Genomic DNA, 18,963 nt, shown 5'->3' on the forward strand with positions numbered 1-18,963 from the left:
TGTCCTCTGAGATAAGCGTCCCCAATCCTGTACCTGCACCCCCGCCCCTCACAGCCTTAGAACTTTGAGACAATGGGACAGAACCCTTAAAACTGGGCTATTCTGGCTTTGTGGAGCGGAGTCCGGGTGGAACCACAGGCATTCTGCGGATTCCAGGACTGGCTCACAAAGTTCAGAGTGGAGTTGGGCACCATGTCCGAGGCGTGAGTGAAGGAGGGGAGAGCCAAGGGCATGGCGCCTCCCTGGTCCTGGAGCCAGGCAGCTGGGGACAACGCCGCTGGGAGGGGGGCTCCTGAGGGCCGGCCCCACCTGGACCCCAGACACTCACGCAGCCACCCTGGCCACTCCTGCCTGTGCTCAGGTTTCCCTCAGGCTACTGATTCCAGAACAGTCCCTCCGTGCAGTACCCTTCTCTACAGTTCACCCTCACCCCCACTTCCAGCCCACCATCCTAGACCTTTGCAACATTGCTGGGGGTCCCTCCAGACTGGAGGGACCAGCCACAGACTCTGAAAGGCCCCTCCCTTGGCAGGAGGCCCTCAGGGCAGTGCCCATTCATCACCCTCCTTGCTCCTCCCTGGGTGGGCTCCAGCCCCAGGAGCCCCGGTCCCTCAGCTTCTAAGCCTCAGGGGGTCTCACTGGGGCCACCATCTCAGTTCCCTGAAGGCCTCTCCCTTCCCGGGACTCCCTCTCCGGGCCATGAGTCTCCTTAGCATCACACCTTCTGGGACCTTGAATTCAGGTCTTCAGGCGCCTCAGGGGAACCCCACCCCTCCCCCTCCGCCCTTGCTCTTCTGAGGCTCAGGGCGCCCCCTGTCGGCCCCCCTCCCCACCTTGAGGCTCAGGGCGCCCCCTCCTGCCCCCTTCCCCGTCCTCTGAGACTCAGGGCGCCCCCTGCTGGCACCCCCCCCTAGAGCTTACCAGCGCCTCTGGGACTCCTCCCACCTGATCTTGGAAGAGCTGCTGGACCAGGAGTCGCTGCTGGGGGAAGCTGTTCCCGACAGCAAGCGGCAGTCCTTCCAGTACCGGCTCTCCTCGCTCTATCTGTACTACCTGGGGCTGCTGCGCCGCTTCGACACCCTCTACGACCAGATGGTGCAGCCGCAAAAGCGGCGGCTGCTGCGGCAGCTGCTGGACAGTGTGGCCTGCCGCGTGCTGGAGCTCAAAGACGATCTGGTTCGCGCCGACCTGTGTGAGACCCACTGCCTGGACCAAGTGCTGCAGGACTTAAAGCTCACCCCGGTACGCGGGCTGCTCAAGCACTGCGCCCACCCCAGCTCGGGGTGGGGTGGGGGGCCGGGGAGCTGGGGGGAGGGCTAGCCTTGATCTCCCCCTCCTTGTGGAAGCAAACCAAGCCCCAGCCAGCTGGGAGTAGGTGTGGCCTTGACTTTCCTCCGACACCCCAGGCCTTGGGGCATCATCTGCAAGGGAAGGCGGGCAGGGCAGATCAGACAATGGGGTTTGGGAAGTTCATGCACCGTAGTTAGGAGGTGCAACTTCCCTGGTCGTCTAGCAGTTGAGAATCTGCCTGCCAATGCAGGGGACACGGGTTCAATCCCTGCTTTGGGAAGATTCCACATGCCATGTGGCAGCTGAGCCCATGAGCCACCAGGACTGAGCCTAGAGCCTGAGCTCCCCAAGAGAAGCTACCACAATGAGAAGCCTGTGCACCCCCAACTAGAGAGTAACCCCCATTTGCAACAACTAGAGAAAGACCTAGCAGCAACAAAGACCTAGCACAGCCAAAAATAAATAAATAAATCTTAAAAAAAAAAAGTAGTTAAGGGTGGCTGGAGAGTCAGGCTGGAAGCTCTGTCTGGCTCAGAGGAGCCATGAACCCCATTGCAGGGGATTGCTGGTAAGGGTCCCCTGGAGGCTTGTTCCTCAAAGTGTGGTCCTCGGACCAGCAGCGTCAGCATCACCTAGGAGCTTGTTAGAGATGCAGAATCTCTGGCTGCAGCCCCAAACCACTACTCTGCCTCTGCGTTTTCACAAGACCCTCAGGGATGTCTGTGCACCAGCAAGTCCCAAAGCACAGCGCTTCTGCACTGGCCTCCAGCCCACCCCAAGGTCAGGGCGCCCTGTTCCACGTCTAAGGCGGACTCAAAGTTTCCCCTACTAGCTGCCTGAGACCCAGCTGTGGACTTGAAAAAACAGACCTTCTCCAGGCCCTGCCATTCTGATGTGGTTGCCCAGGGAGGGCCTAGGAGCCTGCATTTTAAGAGCTTGGGTCCCAGTTGATTCAGTTGTACAGCTAGGACTGGGACCACTGCCCATTACCTACCCTGATCCTTCAGAGTCCAACTCTGGCCACATGACAGGGTCAAAGGAAGAGGGGAATGAGTCTTGGGGCAATCTGCCCAAAATCTGTACATTTCCCACCCTGGAGCTCTAGGATGGAGGAAGCCAGCCCCAAGGGTATGTATGCGGCTGAAAGTAATGGTAATGGGTTGGCCAAGAGGGTCTGGAGTTTTATTCCCAACTCTTCTTCTCCTGTGTTGCCCCAAAGGCAGACCTGGAGGTTCCAATTCCCAAGTATTTCGAGCTGGAGCAGTCCAGCATCCTGAAGGACCGCGAACACATGCTGGTAGAGCTGCTGTCCAGATTGAAGCCAGAGACCTCAGAGGGGGTGAGTCAGGGAGAAACCCCCCACCCTGGAACAGAGCTCCCCGCTTCAGGATGTGGAGGCCCCGTCCTGTCCTTCACCACCTCGGAGAGTGCTCTGGGTAATTCTGGCCCCCTCACGGCTGTGCTATGCTCCACGTAACCTTCCCACACCGAGGCAGAGACACACGACTTGGGCACCTCATTGCCCTGGAACATACCCCCAGCATGTTTTTGGGGGACTGGCCTCCCAGCTGGAGATGGCAAACCCTCCCTCATTTCCTCCTCCTTTGCTCCTGCTGTGGCCAGAGCTTTCCAATATTAAGCCGGACTGAGGCCATAATCGTACTGCAAAAGGCAGAGCGGGCCAGGCAAGGCAGGCTCCGGGCCACCTTCATGCGCGAGATTCGGAAAGAGGAGGAGCGAGACCGGAAAATTCGGGAGGAAGGTCGGTTCAAGTTCAGTCAGGATGAAGCAGCCATCACCATACAGAAGGTAAAACCCCCACCCCCCACACCAGGCACCCCGGAGGAAAATCACCTCCTCTAGGAAGCCTTCCTGGCTCAGCAATTGATGACAGAAACACAGGTGCTTGGATTCTGCTGCCCCACAACTAGATGTTAAACTAGGGAGCTTCATTGGTAATAAACATGTATCTTATTCATTATTTGTTCTCCATCTCCCCCAAACGACTTGAAGTGGGATGCCATAAAAGCCCCCAAACAGAAGGATAATTAAAATCAGAAGAGAAAGGAAATTCTCTGGCAGTCCAGCGGTGAGGACTCCTTACTGTCACTGCCAAGGACCTGAGTTCGATCCCTGTTCAGGGAACTAAAATTCCACAAGCCACATGGTGCAGCCAAAAATTTTAAAAATAACAATAATAAATAAAAATTTAAAATTAGGGGAAAAAGATCCATAATACAGCAGCAGAACAGAGTATACGATCATCCCCAAAACTTGTAAGACGGTGAAAAATGAGTCACAAAAACTTTTCCGGCCTACTATATCCTTCTGCTTTTCTGTCTATTCATTTTATGAATTTTTGAGAGTTTGATATTGAAAGTGAGTGAAGTGAAGTCGCTCAGTTGTGTCCGACTCTTGTGACACCACGGACTATAGCCCGCCAGGTTTCTCTGTCCATGGAATCTTCCAGGCAAGGATACTGGAGTGGGTGCCATTTTCTTCTCCAGGGGATGTTCCTGACCCAGGGATCAAACCCAGGTCTCCTGCACTGCAGGTAGACACTTGACCATCTGAACCACCAGGGAAGCTCCAGCTAAAAATCTTAGTTTATCTACTTAAAAAAAAAATAGTTGTAATATGTAGTGGAACCATATGTAACTCTCTTCTGTATTTCCCAAGTCTCTTGTGAATGTTACCATTCTGTCATAACTGAAAAAATAAAAAAGAAAGGCAGAGAAATGAATCATGAATTGTAGCCTGAGCCTCCGAGCAGCTGAGGCAAAAGGAAGCACGATGAAGAATACGGAGTCTGAGAACTGATGACTCCAGGTGTCCTCCGGGTCTGGGCCACCCGCGGTCACCCTTTCATAACACCCCCTCCCACCTCACTACAGAACACCCAGCTCCGTCTCTAGGTGCCGCCCCAGTGTCCTGGGGGGCGTGCCTCCCCTCTGTCCCCTGGCAGCCCTGCAGATTTCCCCCCAGGTGCTGCTAAGCCGGCTCACAGGGGGGCAGTGCTTACCTGCTTGAGAAGATGGGAGGCGCCCTAGAGAACGCCTCTAGGGCAGGAAGGCCCAGGACTGCTGACCTGGGGCTGCTGGAGCTTTCTGTCTTAAGTCAGGCTCCTCTCCCATCTTCTATGAAGTCCTAGAGCCTCAAAAACTTCTGTTTCCCAGCCCAATACAGGAGACTTAGAACTTCTTCCCCCAAATCCAGAGCAAACCAGCCAACTAGCAGACAGCGGCCCTGAGAACAGATGTCCCCTTCAACCGAGAGAGATTTTCAGATTGCAAATCAGGGGACTCGGGCTGGGGTGCTCTGCATCCGGTGCCCAGGTCTGGCTGCCCCTGGAGTGAACAGGGGGTCCTCGCCCTCGGGGCTCGCTGAAACAAGCCTTTGGAGAAGGAGGGTCAGCCCCAAACCTGGAGCATCCTCCCCCAACCAGAAAGTCAAAGCGAGTCCTTTTGTCCCTGTCTCCAGACATCGAGGGTATGGAAACACTGCATCCCAGGTCCCAGGTTCCCCACTGCCCTCATCAGAGGGGAGACTGTGTGAGGCCCTTAGTTATCAGGGGTCTTCCCTGTGCTCGTCATGGGAGCAGGAAGACAAAGCCAGGACAGGAGCCTGCACACAAAACCTGCCCACTGAGGCTCTGTCTCAGTCAAACTACCAGGCGAGGCACTGGCCCTGCCTCCCTCTTTTCTCCTCCCCAGGGCACTGGGTTGTCCACAGGCCCAAGAGTAGCCGGGAGAGGAGCCCTGGGTGAGGAGTCAGGAAACCGGGCCTTGATCTCGGCTCTGTGCTGAACAGCCCTGGGACCTGGGAGAGGCCATGTCCCATCTCTGGCTTCAGTTTCCCTGTGACATGTAGGAGTTAATTAGGGGAGCTGCATGGTCTCAACAGCACCCAGGTCTATGGGCCTGGGTGGAAGCAAGCTTTTACTCCAGATGCTGTAAGTATGCTGAGAAGTGAGAGTGAGGAGGGCTTCTCGGAGGAGGTAGAATCTGAACTCTGATTTGTGCCTCAAAAGATACAGCAGATTAGGGACTTCCCTAGTGGTCTGTTGGCTAAGACTCTGCATTCCCAATGCAAGAGGCCCAGGTTCGATCCCCAGTCGGGGAAGTAGATCCCACATGCTGCAACTAAGAATTCACCTGCCGCAACTAAGAAAATAAATATTTCTATTTTATTTTTTTTAGAAAATAAATATTTTTAAAGGCAGGTTAGAAGGTGAAGATGAGATGGAGGGAATTCCTGGGGGGTTCTGAGAGTGCCGGGCATCTGGGTGCAGACCAGCCCCACCCTGTCTGGGCTATCTCTGCTCAGGGGTCAGTGGCCAGTGATCTGTATCCTAGAGGTGCCCTCCCCAGTGCTCTGTCCCCAACCCTGCATCCCAGCAGAAAGGCAATGTGGGGAGTGTCCAGGCCCATGTGTCCCCCCAGGTGTGGAAGGGTTACCTGCAGAGGAAACGCACTCAGCAGGACCGGCGAACCGAGATGGAGTTCATCGGCATGGTGAGTGTCCCGCCCTCAGCCCTGTGCACACCTCCCTCCACTCAGGACTGGGGAAGGGGGGTCTGGGGACCCTGGTGGAGGGTCAGCACAAAGCCACCGCCAAGCCACGTCCCTTCCCTCTGCCCCCCTCCCTCCCAGAGCCCTTTGGAAGGAAGTCACACATGGGGTGGGGAGAGGGACGGTGGATCAGGGCATCCTGTCCCCTGGCCCATGATGAAGCTGGCAGGAGAGGCTGCAGGGGGTGGGCCCCGCAGCGGCATGAGGCCAGTTCCCAGGGCCAGTGGGTTTCCTGCAGCCTCTGTGAGAAGCACGTGGGGGGCCCAGTTGGGATGAGGACACACCCCCTTCACCCCAGAGCCTTTGGAGGGGGGCACAGGCTCCCCACTCACTCTGGGATCCCCGACTCCCTCCTCTCCTTTGCCCTACAGGCAGAATGACTAAGTGTGAACTGGGTGACAGGGGCATGAATGTGCGCGGAGGGTGGGGGCGAGGAGCATGGGCAGGAAGGGGTGAGGGTGCAGGCGGGGAAGACAGACCCGAGCCCGCTACTCTGCGGTGGTCGGCCCCCACAGCTGGTCTCTGCTGACTTAGGAGAGGAAGCCACCACGGAGTGAGGTTCCGTGATCCCTGGGAGGGCGCTCGGCCCTGGGCAGAGCCGCAAAAGCCTGGCCTATAAGGGGAGATCGGAGGAGGGACTGGGAGGGGGTGCTGGGGTTGGGGGCAGAAGGATCGGAGACCAGGGCTGGGATGGCCGCTCCGAGGAGGCTGGGGGCTTCAGAAGGAGGGAGGCACTGGACGGCCCCATGTGGGAGCGGAGGTCGGAGCTCGCTGATGGCCTGGGCAGCCGGACCCCAGGAGACCAGGGCTGGGTCGCGTCTTGGTGGGGGGGGTGGGGGGGCAGGGGGCCATGGCACGACTGGTGGGTGAGGAATGAGCCCGGCCTCCCAGGCCCATCAACAGTGTGAGCTCAGCGTTTTCAGTAATTGTCTCTGCGCAGAGTGATATTTAAAATACATTTGGGAGCCAATGAGGCGGGAAAGTGGCTGCGGAGCGGCTGCCAACACGGGCGCTGGGCGTGGGGGTGGGGCTGGGGCCGGAGGCTGGGGGGAGGGGGGGGCACGGGTGCTGGGGGAGCGGGCGGGCTTGGGGGGGCGCAGCCCGGATGCATCTAGCAAACTCATTATCAGAGTAATTTACACAGACGAGTTTCAGGCTCCAAACACAATTTCTCCTGATGCAGTCAAGCCCTGTTGTTCCGCGTGGGTGTGTGTGCGCGCGGAGCTCTGTGCGGGGATGGGGGTGGGTGCTGGGGCGCCCCACTCCCACCCCTGAGCCCCTCGCCTCCCGGTCCACGTCCCCAGCTCCCCTCGGCCAGCCCGGCGGAGCCCGTGGGCGCTGTGTCCCAGGCCAGCCTCAGGGCGGATGTGCGCAGGCTCAGGCAGACGGAGAAGGAGGAGGAGTTCCAGCTGGCCGTGGTGAAGGCCCACGACCACCTCAGGGAGCTGGAGGGGCCCGACGTGAAGGAGAAGATGATGCAGCAGATCCGACAGTGGTTCATCGAGTGCCAGTCAGTGTCCGCAGCCTCCGCAGACCCGCCCCCCCCCCACAAACCCCGCTCTTGCCCTCCTCACCCGACCCTGGTTAGCCCCGAACCCCTGACATGCTGCTGACACACCGGGTGTAAATTCGGGGCCCCCAGCCTAAGGGAACAGCTCCACACGCGACTTCCTGCTTCCCCAGATGGCAGAGAAAATGGCAGAATAAGATGGGAAAGTGTCCAGGGACACTCCCTACTCTATTCTGTAAGGATCCACTCCCTCCCCATCTCCCTCTGTCTTTCTTGTCCTTCATCTTTCTCCATCGTCCTCTCCATCCATCCATCCATCCATCCATCCATCCACGCATCCACCCACCCAACCGTCCACGCATCCATCTGTCCACCCCTCTGTCCATCCACCCATCTATCTACCCATCCATCATCCATTTATCCTTCTGTTCCTCTACCCATCTGTCCATCCATCCATGCATCCATCCCCCATCTGTCCACCCATCCATCATCCATTTATCCTTCTGTTCCTCTGCCCATGTGTCCATCCCTGCATCCATCCATCCACCCATCCATCCACCTATCCATCCACCCATCGTCTATCCACCCATCTGTCCATCCATCCATGCATCCATCCCACCATCTGTCCACCCATCCATCATCCATTTATCCTTCTGTTCCTCTACCCATCTGTCCATCCATCCATGCATCCATCCCCCATCTGTCCACCCATCCACCATCCATTTATCCTTCTGTTCCTCTGCCCATGTGTCCATCCATGCATCCATCCACCCATCCGTCCATCCACCCATCTGTCCATCCATCCATGCATCCATCCCCCATCTGTCCACCCATCCATCATCCATTTATCCTTCTGTTCCTCCACCCATCTGTCCATCCATCCACCTATCCATCCACCCATCTACCTATCTGTCCATCCACCTTTCCGTCCACCCATCCTTCCATCCATCCATCTCTCTGACCATCTTATGTCCATTTAGTGCCCTCACTGGCCGATTCCCTGATTATCCAGATGAGTCTTTAGGTGGATCCTCCCTGATCTTTGCAGACAAGACTCCAGAACAGGTACCCCGGAGGTGGGAATAGAGGCCTTTCTGTGTTAGGTGGAATCTGAGGTTAGAGAGAGTAACCTGCATGTCAGCTGAGGGTGGCGGGGGCTGGGGGAGAGGACACAGATGTGGTGGAGGAGGGGGTCCCCAGAAGGAGCTGGAGAAGGCCCCTTTGGTTAGAGAGAGGCAACGTGTCTGATGAGAGCACTGTGACTCCAGCTCCCTACCTCCATGGAGACTCCTGCGGAGAGCAGCAGCTCTGAGCAAGCACCCACCCGCTCAGTTGAGGCCCTTTCTTCCTGGACCCTCAGTGCCTGGATCCCACCAGTGACGCGAGGCCTTGGGAATCCTGGGTCCACCCCTAGCTCAGGCCCCGGGGTTCTCTGGCTTGTATCAACCCCCTCGGTCTTCCCTGAAGCATCTTCCTGTGTCTGTCACAGGTGAGGATGGAACTGGAGGTGCAAGTCCAGGAGAACAAAAAAAAGGAGCAAGAGAAAAATAAGGAGAAAGAAAAGGAGGGAAAAGAGAAAAAGAAGAAGGGAGAAAAGACCAAGAAGGGAGTAAGGCACCGCGTGGAGCCCAGACCAAGGGGGCAGGGACACGGAGTCGCAGAGAATTCCCAGCGGGAGGCGGGTCTGGGAGGATAAGGCCCAGATGCCCGGAGGTGAGGCGCGGAGGCGAGGGCTTCGAGCGGAGGATGTCTCTGTTCTAGGAAGCAGACGCGATGCTTAGGGCACTGCCTTCCAAATCCATCCCTGTGATTAACGCCGGCCACAAAGAGTACACGAGTGAGTGCAGGGAGGTGGTCAGGCCTGTGGGCTCTTGGGGTGACCTTGGTCCCCGGAAGAGTGGGCCCGTGCCACGTGTGGGGGGTGTGGGGATGTGGGGGTGATGGCCAAGGGGGAAAAGCTGAGGAGGAGAGGGGTGTGAGGTGTGCTCCCTGGGCTTTGGGTCTGAATCCTGTGGCCACAGGCCTTGGGATCAGGCCTTGCTCTGCGGTCTGGGTGGAAGTGCCAGGCAGCTAGGTGAGAGGAGAGCTGGGCCAGCCTGTGTGCATGCACCTGTGAGCGTCTGTGTGCACGTGAGTGTGAGTGTGTGTGTACATCTGGATCCTGGACACACGCCCCTGCGCCGGCAGATCTGTGGAAGAACCGATTTGACAGCCTCTTTCCCAGCCAGAGTTTTGACTCTGAGACCCTCAAGATGGAACAGAGGAAAGACGTGGAACTGGAGATCCGCATACAGGTGAGTGTCCCTGCGGGACCCCCAAGGATCAGGCTCCATCCTTGCTGCCCACCAGCCCCCGGCCCGCCAGCCTCTGCAGCACCCTGCCTCTAGGCACCACTTGCCCGGCCTAGTCCTGGCTCCGTCTGGGTGCATCTTGGTCCCCGGGGTCCTCTGACGCAGCCCTGAGGGAGGGGGTCACCAGGGGCTCTGTACCAGGGTCATACCCACCGTCCTCTACCCACCCTGTGCCACCCACCTTGGGAGTATTGGATCACACAATCTTTCCAACAACGTGTGAGACAGGCACCTTGATTTTCTTGACATCACAGGTGAGGAAACAGGCTGAGAGGTCACGAAATTGCTCAAGGTCACTCAGACTATTTAATTTATTTGGCCGCATTGGATCTTAGCTGCGACCCTTGAGATGTTTCGTTGCAGTGCGGACTCTCTAGTTGTGGGTGGGGGTCAGTAGTTGTGGGGCACAGCCTAGTTGCTCTGTGGCATGCGGGATCTTCGTTCTCTGATCAGGGATTGAACCTGCGTCCCCTGCATTGCAAGACAGATTCTTAGCCACGGGACCAGCAGGGAAGTCCCCCACGCAGACTTTAAACAGTGGATCTGGGGCTTGAGCTGAAGGCAAAGGAGAAAACAAAATATATACCCATTTGAATGCAGAGTTCCAAAGGATAGCAAGGAGAGATAAGAAAACCTTCCTCAGTGAACAATGCAAAGAAATACAGGAAAACAATAGAATGGGAAAGACTAGAGATCTCTTCAAGAAAATTAGAGATACCAAGGGAACATTTCATGCAGAGATGGGCACAATAAAGGACAGAAATGGTATGGACCTAACAGAAGCAGAAGAGATTAAGAAGAGGTGGCAAGAATATACAGAAGAACCATACAAAAAAGATCTTCATGACCCAGATAACCACGATGGTGTGATCACTCACCTAGAGCCAGACATCCTGGAATGCGAAGTCAAGTGGGCCTTAGAAAGTGTCACTTTAAACAAAGCTGGTGGAGGTGATAGAATTCCAGTTGAGCATCCTAAAAGATGATGCTGTGAAAGTGCTGCACTCAATATGCCAGAAAATTTGGAAAACTCAGCAGTGGCCGCAGGACTGGAAAAGTTCAGTTTTCATTCAATCCCAAAGAAAGGCAATGCCAAAGAATGCTCAAACTACCACAAATTGCACTCATCTCACACACTAACAAAGTAATGCTCAAAATTCTCCAAGCTAGGCTTCAACAGTGTGGGAACTATGAACTTCTAGATGTTCAAGCTGGATTTAGAAAAGGCAGAGGAACCAGAGATTAAATTGCTCATATCCGCTGGATCATTGAAAAAGCAAGAGTTCCAGAAAAACATCTACTTTTGCTTTATTGACTACACCAAAGCGTTTGACTGTGTGGATCACAACAACCTATGCAAAATTCTTCAAGAGATGGGAACATCAGGCCGTCTGATCTGCCTCCTGAGAAATCTGTATGCAGGTCAAGAAGCAACAGTTAGAACTGGACATGGAAGAACAGACTGGTTCCAAACAGGAAAAGGAGTACGTCAAGGCTGTATATTGTCACCCTGCTTATTTAATTTAGATGCAGAGTACATCATCAGAAATGCTGGACTGGAAGATGCACAAGCTGGAATCAAGATTGCCGGGAGAAATATCAATAACCTCAGATATGCAGATGACACCACCCTTATGGTAGAAAGTGAAGAAGAACTAAAAAGCCTCTTGATGAAAGTGAAAGAGGAGAATGAAAAAGTTGTCTTAAAGCTCAACATTCAGAAAACTGAGATCATAGCATCTGGTCCCATCACTTCATGCAAATAAATGGGGAAACAAGGGAAACAGTGAGAGACTTTATTTGGGGGGGCTCCAAAATCACTGCAGATGGTGACCGCAGCCATGAAATTAAAAGACACTCCTTGGAAGAAAAGTTATGACCAACCTAGACAGCATATTAAAAAGCAGAGACATTACTTTGCCAACAAAGGTCCATCTAGTCAAAGCTATGATTTTTCCAGTAGTCATGTATGGATGTGAGAGTTGGACTATAAAGAAAGCTGAGCGCCGAAGAATTGATGCTTTTGAACTGTGGTGTTGGAGAAGACTCTTGAAAGTCCCTTGGACTGCAAGGAGATCCAACCAGTCCATCCTAAAGGAAATCAGCCCTGGGTGTTCACTGGAAGGACTGATGCTAAACTGAAGCTCCAATACTTTGGCCACCTGGTGGGAAGAACTGACTCTTGGAAAAGACCCTGATGCTGGGAAAGATTGAAGGCGGGAGGAGAAGGGGACAACAGAGGATGCAATGGTTGGATGGCATCACTGACTCGAAGGACATGAGTTTGAGTAGACTCTGGGAGCTGGTGATGGACAGGGAGCTTGGCGTGCTGCAGTCCATGAAGTTGCAAAGAGTTGGACACGACTGAACTGAACTGAACTAAACTGGGGCTTGAACTGAAAGCTGACTGGCTCCATCTTCGGAGCTTCTGCCCATGTGAATGCCAGGCTCAAGCATGAGCGAGATGTGGGTCAGGGTTGGGACATTCCTAAAGAACCCTCCACCCCCACCAGCTGCCATTGCTGGGCTGGGCTGGATCTTCCCTGAGGGTCCCCTGACCCCGACTTCATCCTCAGCCTCCTACCTGTCCTCCCCAAGCCCTGGTCACCCCATCACACCCCCTGCTGGCCCCCAGGTGGATGATCTGATGCGTCAGGAGCTGAAGAACCTGAGGTTGGCTGTGGACAGGGAGGAGACGAGACCCATGAAGCCTCCAAAGGCAAGACGAGGAGCCGGGGCTGGAACAAGGCAGGGCGCTCGGGCGGGGGAGGCAAGGAACAGAAGACCACTGCCTGTGTGTTTGCTTTCTACCAGAAGAAGGCGGGCAAGAAACCCGGGAAGAAGAAGGAAAAAGACCTGACCCCAGACAGGTAGCAGAACCCGCACTTCACTGGGGGTGGTGGAGCGAGCCCTCGTCCAGGACAGATCTGACTTTGGGGCCTGGCTCTGTGGCTGTGTGACCTGGGGGAAGTCACTAAACCTCTCTGAGTCCCTGCCCCACCAGACTCACGGTAGAGCCTTGAGGATGAACTCAAGCACAAGAATGTGCTGTGAAAGTGGAGACTCAGGATGAGGTGTGAGCAGGGCATTGTTCCAAACCCTCCCTGCTTCCCTTGTCTCCTTCCTTCCCCACTTGCCCACCACCCCTGGGCATCCCACTCTGGGGCATCGGGGGCCTTGCCAGTGGTCCCCTTCTACTCACTCCTGGTGATGCGAGCACACTGGTGCCAGCTGTGTTCATGGCCAGCCCCGCCCCCAGCCTCCCAAGTGCATGTACATCTTCCACATGGTTTCCAGGAAGAGGCCATGTGTCACCCACGTTGGGTCTCAGAGGGCGCTGATCCTTTCTCACACACCACTCAAGCCCCGGGGCACCCGGCTGGGGTACGCTGCCGTCTGGGCCAGCGGGCCAGCGTCGTGCCTTCCGATGCTGCCTGACCGCAGGAAGGTGGACAGGACGCCGCTGGCGAGTCCCCCTTGCCCCCGCTGCTGCTGCCTGCAGCACCGCCCCCACCAAACTCTGTCCCTTTGCTTTTGTCCTGGGCGCCCCCCTGCGCCATGCTCTGCCAGGCCCATGGACTCCCTGTTTGAAGAGCTCGTCGTCTTAGGCCTTCTAAAGAAGAGCGAGACAGTGCCTTTGAAAGACTACGTCGGTGAGACCTCCCCCCAGCGCCTGCCCCAGGGCGGGACCGAGGAGCGGTTCCCCTGGCCATGGCCATCCCCAAAACCGACTGCCACCCCTGCCGTGAGCCTTCTCCCCATGTGCCCTGCCCCGGCGGCTGCCGCTCACCAGCTGCGCCCCCCTCCCCACCCCAGGTGACTGCCTCTATCTCGGATCGGCCCTGAACTTGGCAAACAAGTTGCCTATGCCCTCCCTGGCTGACATCCGGCAGAACGTGGCCTTGTATGCGATTCTGCGGCTTGGTGAGAGGCCTGGCGGGGCCGCGGGGCAGGCGGCACGGGCGGCCCGGGCGGCCCGGGGCGGCCCGGGCAGGTGTATCTGTCAGGGACTTTGGACGCGTGTCGGGCTCCCCCCGTGCCTTCCTCGGGGCACCCCCACCAGAGATCACACCCTGAAGCCAGGCAGGCCCTTGACCTGCTGAGGACCCCACATTTCCAGCCCCTCACTCAGCCCTGAGCAATCTCCCCTAGTCTGTCCTGTTCCTAGAAGACCATCCCCCCACCCCCTGATACACACCAGAGCCTGGATCTTTCTGGAGGGCTTTGTCACACGCCCTTTAATTCCATCCCTTCAAAATCCAGGAGTGAAAACAGGTGGGATGGAAAGAAGAAAGGGCACTGGGAGGAGGGAGGCTCTCTTCTGAAAACCCCTCTCTCCCCCTCCAGGCCCCCCCTTTCCATGTAGCCCTTTGGAATTAGGCTTGCTAAACCATTAGGCGCCATCCAGACTGCCTCTCCCCGGGGCACTGCCCAGGCCCTGGGGCAGAAGAGTGCAGCCGTGACCTGACCCTCGTCTTGCCCAGCCTGGGGCCCCTGACCTCCCCTGACTCAACATCTTCACCCCCGGCCCCCTGCCAGCTCCTAGCCCACCCTGTCTTCTCTCTCAGGCTCCCCAGATATACACTCCATGGCTCCCCTCATCCGCTCCATCCTCCTGGTGGGCCCCTCCGGTATGGGCAAGAAGATGCTGGTGAAGGCCGTGTGCACGGAGACTGGTGCCAACCTCTTCGACCTGTCGCCGGAGAACCTGCAGGGCAAATACCCCGGCAAGACTGGGGTGCAGATGCTGGTGCACGTTGTCTTTAAGGTCTGGGAGTCTCCTGGTGGCATCTCGAGTTCTCAGACTGACAGCAGAGCTGGGTGGGCTCGGCAGGGGGGTGCGGGGTCACGCAGCTGCCCAGCTGGTGTCGTTTCAGGAGCTGCTGAGGTCTCCCCACCAGTCAGTCCCTGCTGGGAGCGTGTAGATTCCCCAAGCCCCAGTGATGGGGGAGGTGGGAAGGAAGTGGGAGGCAGGGGAGTTTCTTCTCTTGGCAGAGATGAAGCTGAACACAGCCCCCCGTACCGCCACTGCCCCCCTGGGGAGGGCAGGGACTCTGGTGTGATGGGTGTTGGAAGGGCGCAGAGGTGGGGCTGGCAGGATGTGGGAACGGAGCCGGCCACTGACCGAGGATGGCCCTGACCCTGGGTTTGACCAGATGGGGAGGGGACCCTTCCCCCAAGGATGTCTGACCTCAGGCTTCTGTTCTCTGATGCATCCAGGTGGCTCGGTACCTACAGCCCTCTGTGATTTGGATTGGGAATGCGGAGAAGACTTTCTATAAGCGGGTCCCCAAAGATGAGGAGGAGGTAGGCAGAGCCCGTGGGCAGGGCTGGCAGGCGTGGGTGTGTTCACGTCACTCTAGACCTCACCCGCCACGTGGCCTTGGACGAGTCCTCCTGCCTTACTTCCCTATCCTTAAAGCGGGACCTACAGCCCCTCCCATCTGCCCACCGCCCCCCCCCCCACCGCGGTCCTTGTGAGGATGAGCTCTGTGAATTAGAAGCCAGTATGATGTCCCTGGTCCCCACCCCTCCTCTCCCTCCTCACCTTTCCTGGAACAGATGGACCCAAAGCGAATAAAGAAGGACCTCACCAAGGCCCTGCGGCTGCTGAGTCCTGGGGACCGCGTAATGCTGATCGGGACCACCGACCGGCCGCAGGTGGCTGAGATGAAGGGCCTTTGCCACACCTACGAGCGCATCCTCCTCCTGCTTCGGCCCGATTACGCCTCTCGCTATGGTAAGGCCCCTTGCGAGTGCGTGGGCTGCAGCCCGCCAGGCTCTTCCGTCCGTGGGCTTCTCCAGGCCAGGATGTTGGAGTGGGTAGCCCTGCCCTCCTCCAGGGGATCTTCCCGACCCAGGACTTCCCTGGTAGTTCAGACGGTAAAAGAATCTGCCTGCAATGCAGGAGGTGCAGGTTCGATCCCTGGGTTAGGAAGATTCCCCTGGAGAAGGGAATGGCAGCCCACTCCAGTATTCTTGCCTGGAGAATCCCATGGACAGAGGAGCCTGGCAGGCTACAGTCTCCATGGGGTCGCACAGAGTCGGATACGACGGAGCGACTAACACTTTTTCACAGTGAGGCTGGGGAATGTGGGGTCAGGTCAGAGAAGGGGTCGAGGGACTGCCCTTGCCAAAGCTCCCTGCTTCCCCCATCGGCCCCTGCTCTGAGTCCTGACCTCCACTCCAGGTGCTCTGGAGGGATGGCTAGACAAGCCGCCCTGGGACCTGGGGCCTGGTGTGCCTGTGCAGACATGGGCGGGCCGCTCAAGTCCTCGGAGTCTCACTTGCCGTGTTAAGTGGGGAGGAAGATCCTTACCTCCCTGGGAGGAGGGGCGCTGCTGGATGCCGGGCGGCCCTCCAGAAGCACAGAGCTCCTCTGTAGACACGGAGGTGCCCACTGCTCTCTCTGCCCCGTGTGCCCCCCACCCCACCGCACGCAGTGCTCTGGAAGCATATGATTGAGGCCCAGGGAGCCAAGGGGACCCAGCACCTGGACATCAGCGCCCTGGCCAAGGTGTCCGACGGCTACACGGCTGGCTGCATCCTCCAAGCCATCCAGGCGGTGCTGACCGAGCGGCGGCTCCTGCAGTTGTCCAGGCGGCCGCTCCTGACCTCAGAGTTCCTGGGGCCCCTGGCGAAGCTGGACCCGGTGTACCGGGAGGAGGAGGAGTCCCTGAAGGTGAGGCTTGTAGGGGGGGCAGGGCCAACAGCAGTGGGGGAGTCAGCCCTCTGAAGCCCACCCCCCAGGCCCATAGTGCACTTTGGACCCCTTCGTCTGCTCCCCAGGGAGCTCAGAAGGGAAGGACTCATGGGCAGGGACAGCTGGGCACCCGCAGCCACTGACCCCTGGGGGAGCACCAGGGGCTGCAGGGCAGGGGAGGAGGCCTCTCGCGCCTGACCGTGGCCCAGAGTATCTGGTGACGAGTGAGGGAAACCAGGGCTCTGGCAGGAACCCTAGGATCCCAGAGGAGAGCAGAGGACCTGCGCGCGGAGGACTCGGATCCATCGGAAGGGAAGGGCGAGGTCAGCCAGCAGAGCCGAGGGTCCTACCCATCGCCTTCACCCTTCCTGCAACCCAGGACTGGTACTTCAAGACCCCGCTGGGCAAGAAGAAGATGAAACTTCTCAAGGACCAGGACGCTGCTGAGGAAGCCAAGGCAAAGGAGAAGAAGAAGAGGAAGTGAAGCTGAGGCTGGGGTGCCTGAGATTAGGAGCAGGATGGGTGGGGTCCCACAGGCCAGGAGGGGACTGGGGAGGGACAGAGGTATAAACGGCCAGACGGCTCGGGGACCTGCTCTCTTTGTCCATTTCCATGCTTCCTGCCCCTTGCTCTGTGCCCCTGCCTGGCTCAGCCTTGCTCCACTTCGTACCCACCCTCTCCCCACCCCCGGCCCGGCCGCTCACAAGCCGGCTCTGCTCTGCTTCCCAGACCCCTCTGACCCGCGCCTGGTGTCTCCACCCGCTGTCATTCACCACCCACCACCTGGCTCCCCAGCTCTCTCCCTCCCCGAGGTGTTTCTGTGCATGCCCAGTCACTTCGGTTGTGTCTGACCCTCTGCGACCCCGTGGAATGGAGCCCACAAGGCTCCTCTGTCCTTGGGATTCTCCAGGCAAGAATATACAGGAGTGGGTTGCCATTCCCTGCTCCGGGGGAATCTTCCCGACCCAGGGATTGAACCTATGTCTCTGATGTCTCCCGCGTTGTCAGGCGAGCTCTTTAGCACTAGTGCCATCTGCGAAGCCAGAGGTGTTTAAGGGAGAAAAATAGGAAAAGGAGAAAAAGGTCTAGAGTAAGTATAGGAAAAAAAAAAAGCCGGAGCGTGGGGCCAGCGGACCCCAGCTATAACCTGAGAGGTATTTCATGGTCCTTCCCTGTCTCTGGGCCTCAGTTTCCTTCTTCAGTGAAGTGAGGAGTGGTTGGATCTCCAAGGTCCCTTCTATTCTAGGGTTTATTTTTGCAAGAGCACCTCTGGCAGTGGATCGGAGTAGGGGCGAGGGGAGAAGGTTCTAGGGGAAAAGGCGGTAGGGAAAGGCAGGCACCTGTGGGCTGGGCGAGGGCTGTGGGCAGACCCAGCATCTTCGCTGAGGGGTTTCCACCCGTCTTCTGTACACCACCCCTCCCATTCCCCACCTGCCAGAGCTCTGCACTCCTTCCTATGACCCTCAGTGGGGGGGTGGGGGATGAAAGGGACGCAGCCTCCTGCCCCTGGCAGACGGCCACCCGTGGGCTTCGAGGGGGACCCTAGGGAGCTGGGGATGACCATGCCACTGAGCGCTGGGAGCCCCAGGGTGATCGCTGAAAATGCCGTGTAAGGATCGTGTGAATAAAGGTCAAAGCGTGTGGCCCGTGTCGTGAGAGCCAATGGAGGGGAGACAGCTGGACCGGCCCGAGAGGGTCCTGTGCTGGGCAGGGGGCCCCCTGGGGGCTGATTTCGGGTTTACTTTCTCCCTTCTCCCCTTTTCATCTCCCCCAGGGGAAGTGGTCTCTTTATCCTAAGGTACCCCCAATGGATAGAGGACTTCCTCCTTGATTTCCAGCTAGCAATGGCATGGGAGACCCCCAGGGTCACCCAGGGAGATGTGGGTCAGTGCCAAGCTGGGCTGCCCGTGGACTGAATCCTCTGCCCCAGCGCGGAGCACCCATGGTGGGGACTCCTCACAGAAGGGGAGGTGTTCTCTGCCATTTGCTGGAGACCCCTAGCTTGCGTTTGAGAGTGGGAAGTTACGGGGGTAGTTGGTAACATTCAGAAGGCAGGGACCCCTCTCGCTCTACCTCTGGGGTCAGAGCCTGGGCTGCTGGAGGCCGGCGCTGTGAAGCACAGGACAGATGAGGAAGGCTGAGAGACGGCAGCTTGGGATCAACCCCCACCCGACCCCTGCAACACGGAGTCACACCCTGGCCATAGCATCCCCCCATCCCCACCCTGGGGCTCCATTTCCCTTCACCCAGGAAACTGCAGGTCTGGGTGGTCCCTTCAGCCCTGCTGCCCCCCTCTGCAGGGGAAGCTCTGAGCTCCGCCCTGACCCCCTCCTCCAGGCTCCTCCCTAATTCCCCAGCCTGAGGCCTCCTTCCTTGGCAAGGCTGGGATGTCCAGGCTATTTATGGCCTATGGATGGGCTATTTATGGCATGGCCTCTGTGTGCTCCCTGCCCCTCCCCCCCCCCATTCCCCCAAGGCCGAGCCTGGCTTCAGCCCAGCACCCACCCGCCCTGATCACCAGCAGCATCGCCCAGGGGC

The 18,963-nt window shown here is 57.7% G+C and overlaps 1 protein-coding gene across 1 annotated transcript; it reads left to right on the forward strand.

Moving 5' to 3' along the window:
• Window positions 1-113: 113 nt before the first annotated feature.
• Window positions 114-18,081, forward strand: IQCA1L (IQ motif containing with AAA domain 1 like). Its single transcript, XM_070454018.1, has 19 exons — window positions 114-203; window positions 915-1,242; window positions 2,510-2,629; window positions 2,914-3,099; window positions 5,733-5,804; window positions 7,166-7,371; window positions 8,352-8,436; window positions 8,861-8,980; window positions 9,133-9,208; window positions 9,559-9,665; window positions 12,358-12,441; window positions 12,537-12,592; window positions 13,293-13,375; window positions 13,539-13,646; window positions 14,291-14,490; window positions 14,943-15,029; window positions 15,285-15,462; window positions 16,166-16,404; window positions 16,805-18,081. The coding sequence occupies exons 1-19, from the start codon at window positions 193-195 to the stop codon at window positions 16,907-16,909; spliced, it is 2,451 nt and encodes an 816-aa protein (XP_070310119.1). The 5' UTR covers window positions 114-192; the 3' UTR covers window positions 16,910-18,081.
• Window positions 18,082-18,963: the final 882 nt, after the last annotated feature.

Source organism: Odocoileus virginianus, chromosome 1 (genome assembly GCF_023699985.2).
Source record: "Odocoileus virginianus isolate 20LAN1187 ecotype Illinois chromosome 1, Ovbor_1.2, whole genome shotgun sequence".
NCBI classification, from domain to species: Eukaryota; Metazoa; Chordata; class Mammalia; order Artiodactyla; family Cervidae; genus Odocoileus; species Odocoileus virginianus.

Excerpts from the sequence above, each read along its gene's own strand:
- IQCA1L (XM_070454018.1), top strand. Across the intron at positions 3,100-5,732 it reads CAGCCATCACCATACAGAAG|GTGTGGAAGGGTTACCTGCA; the intron begins GTAAAACCCCCA and ends GTGTCCCCCCAG. Across the intron at positions 5,805-7,165 it reads AGATGGAGTTCATCGGCATG|CTCCCCTCGGCCAGCCCGGC; the intron begins GTGAGTGTCCCG and ends CCACGTCCCCAG.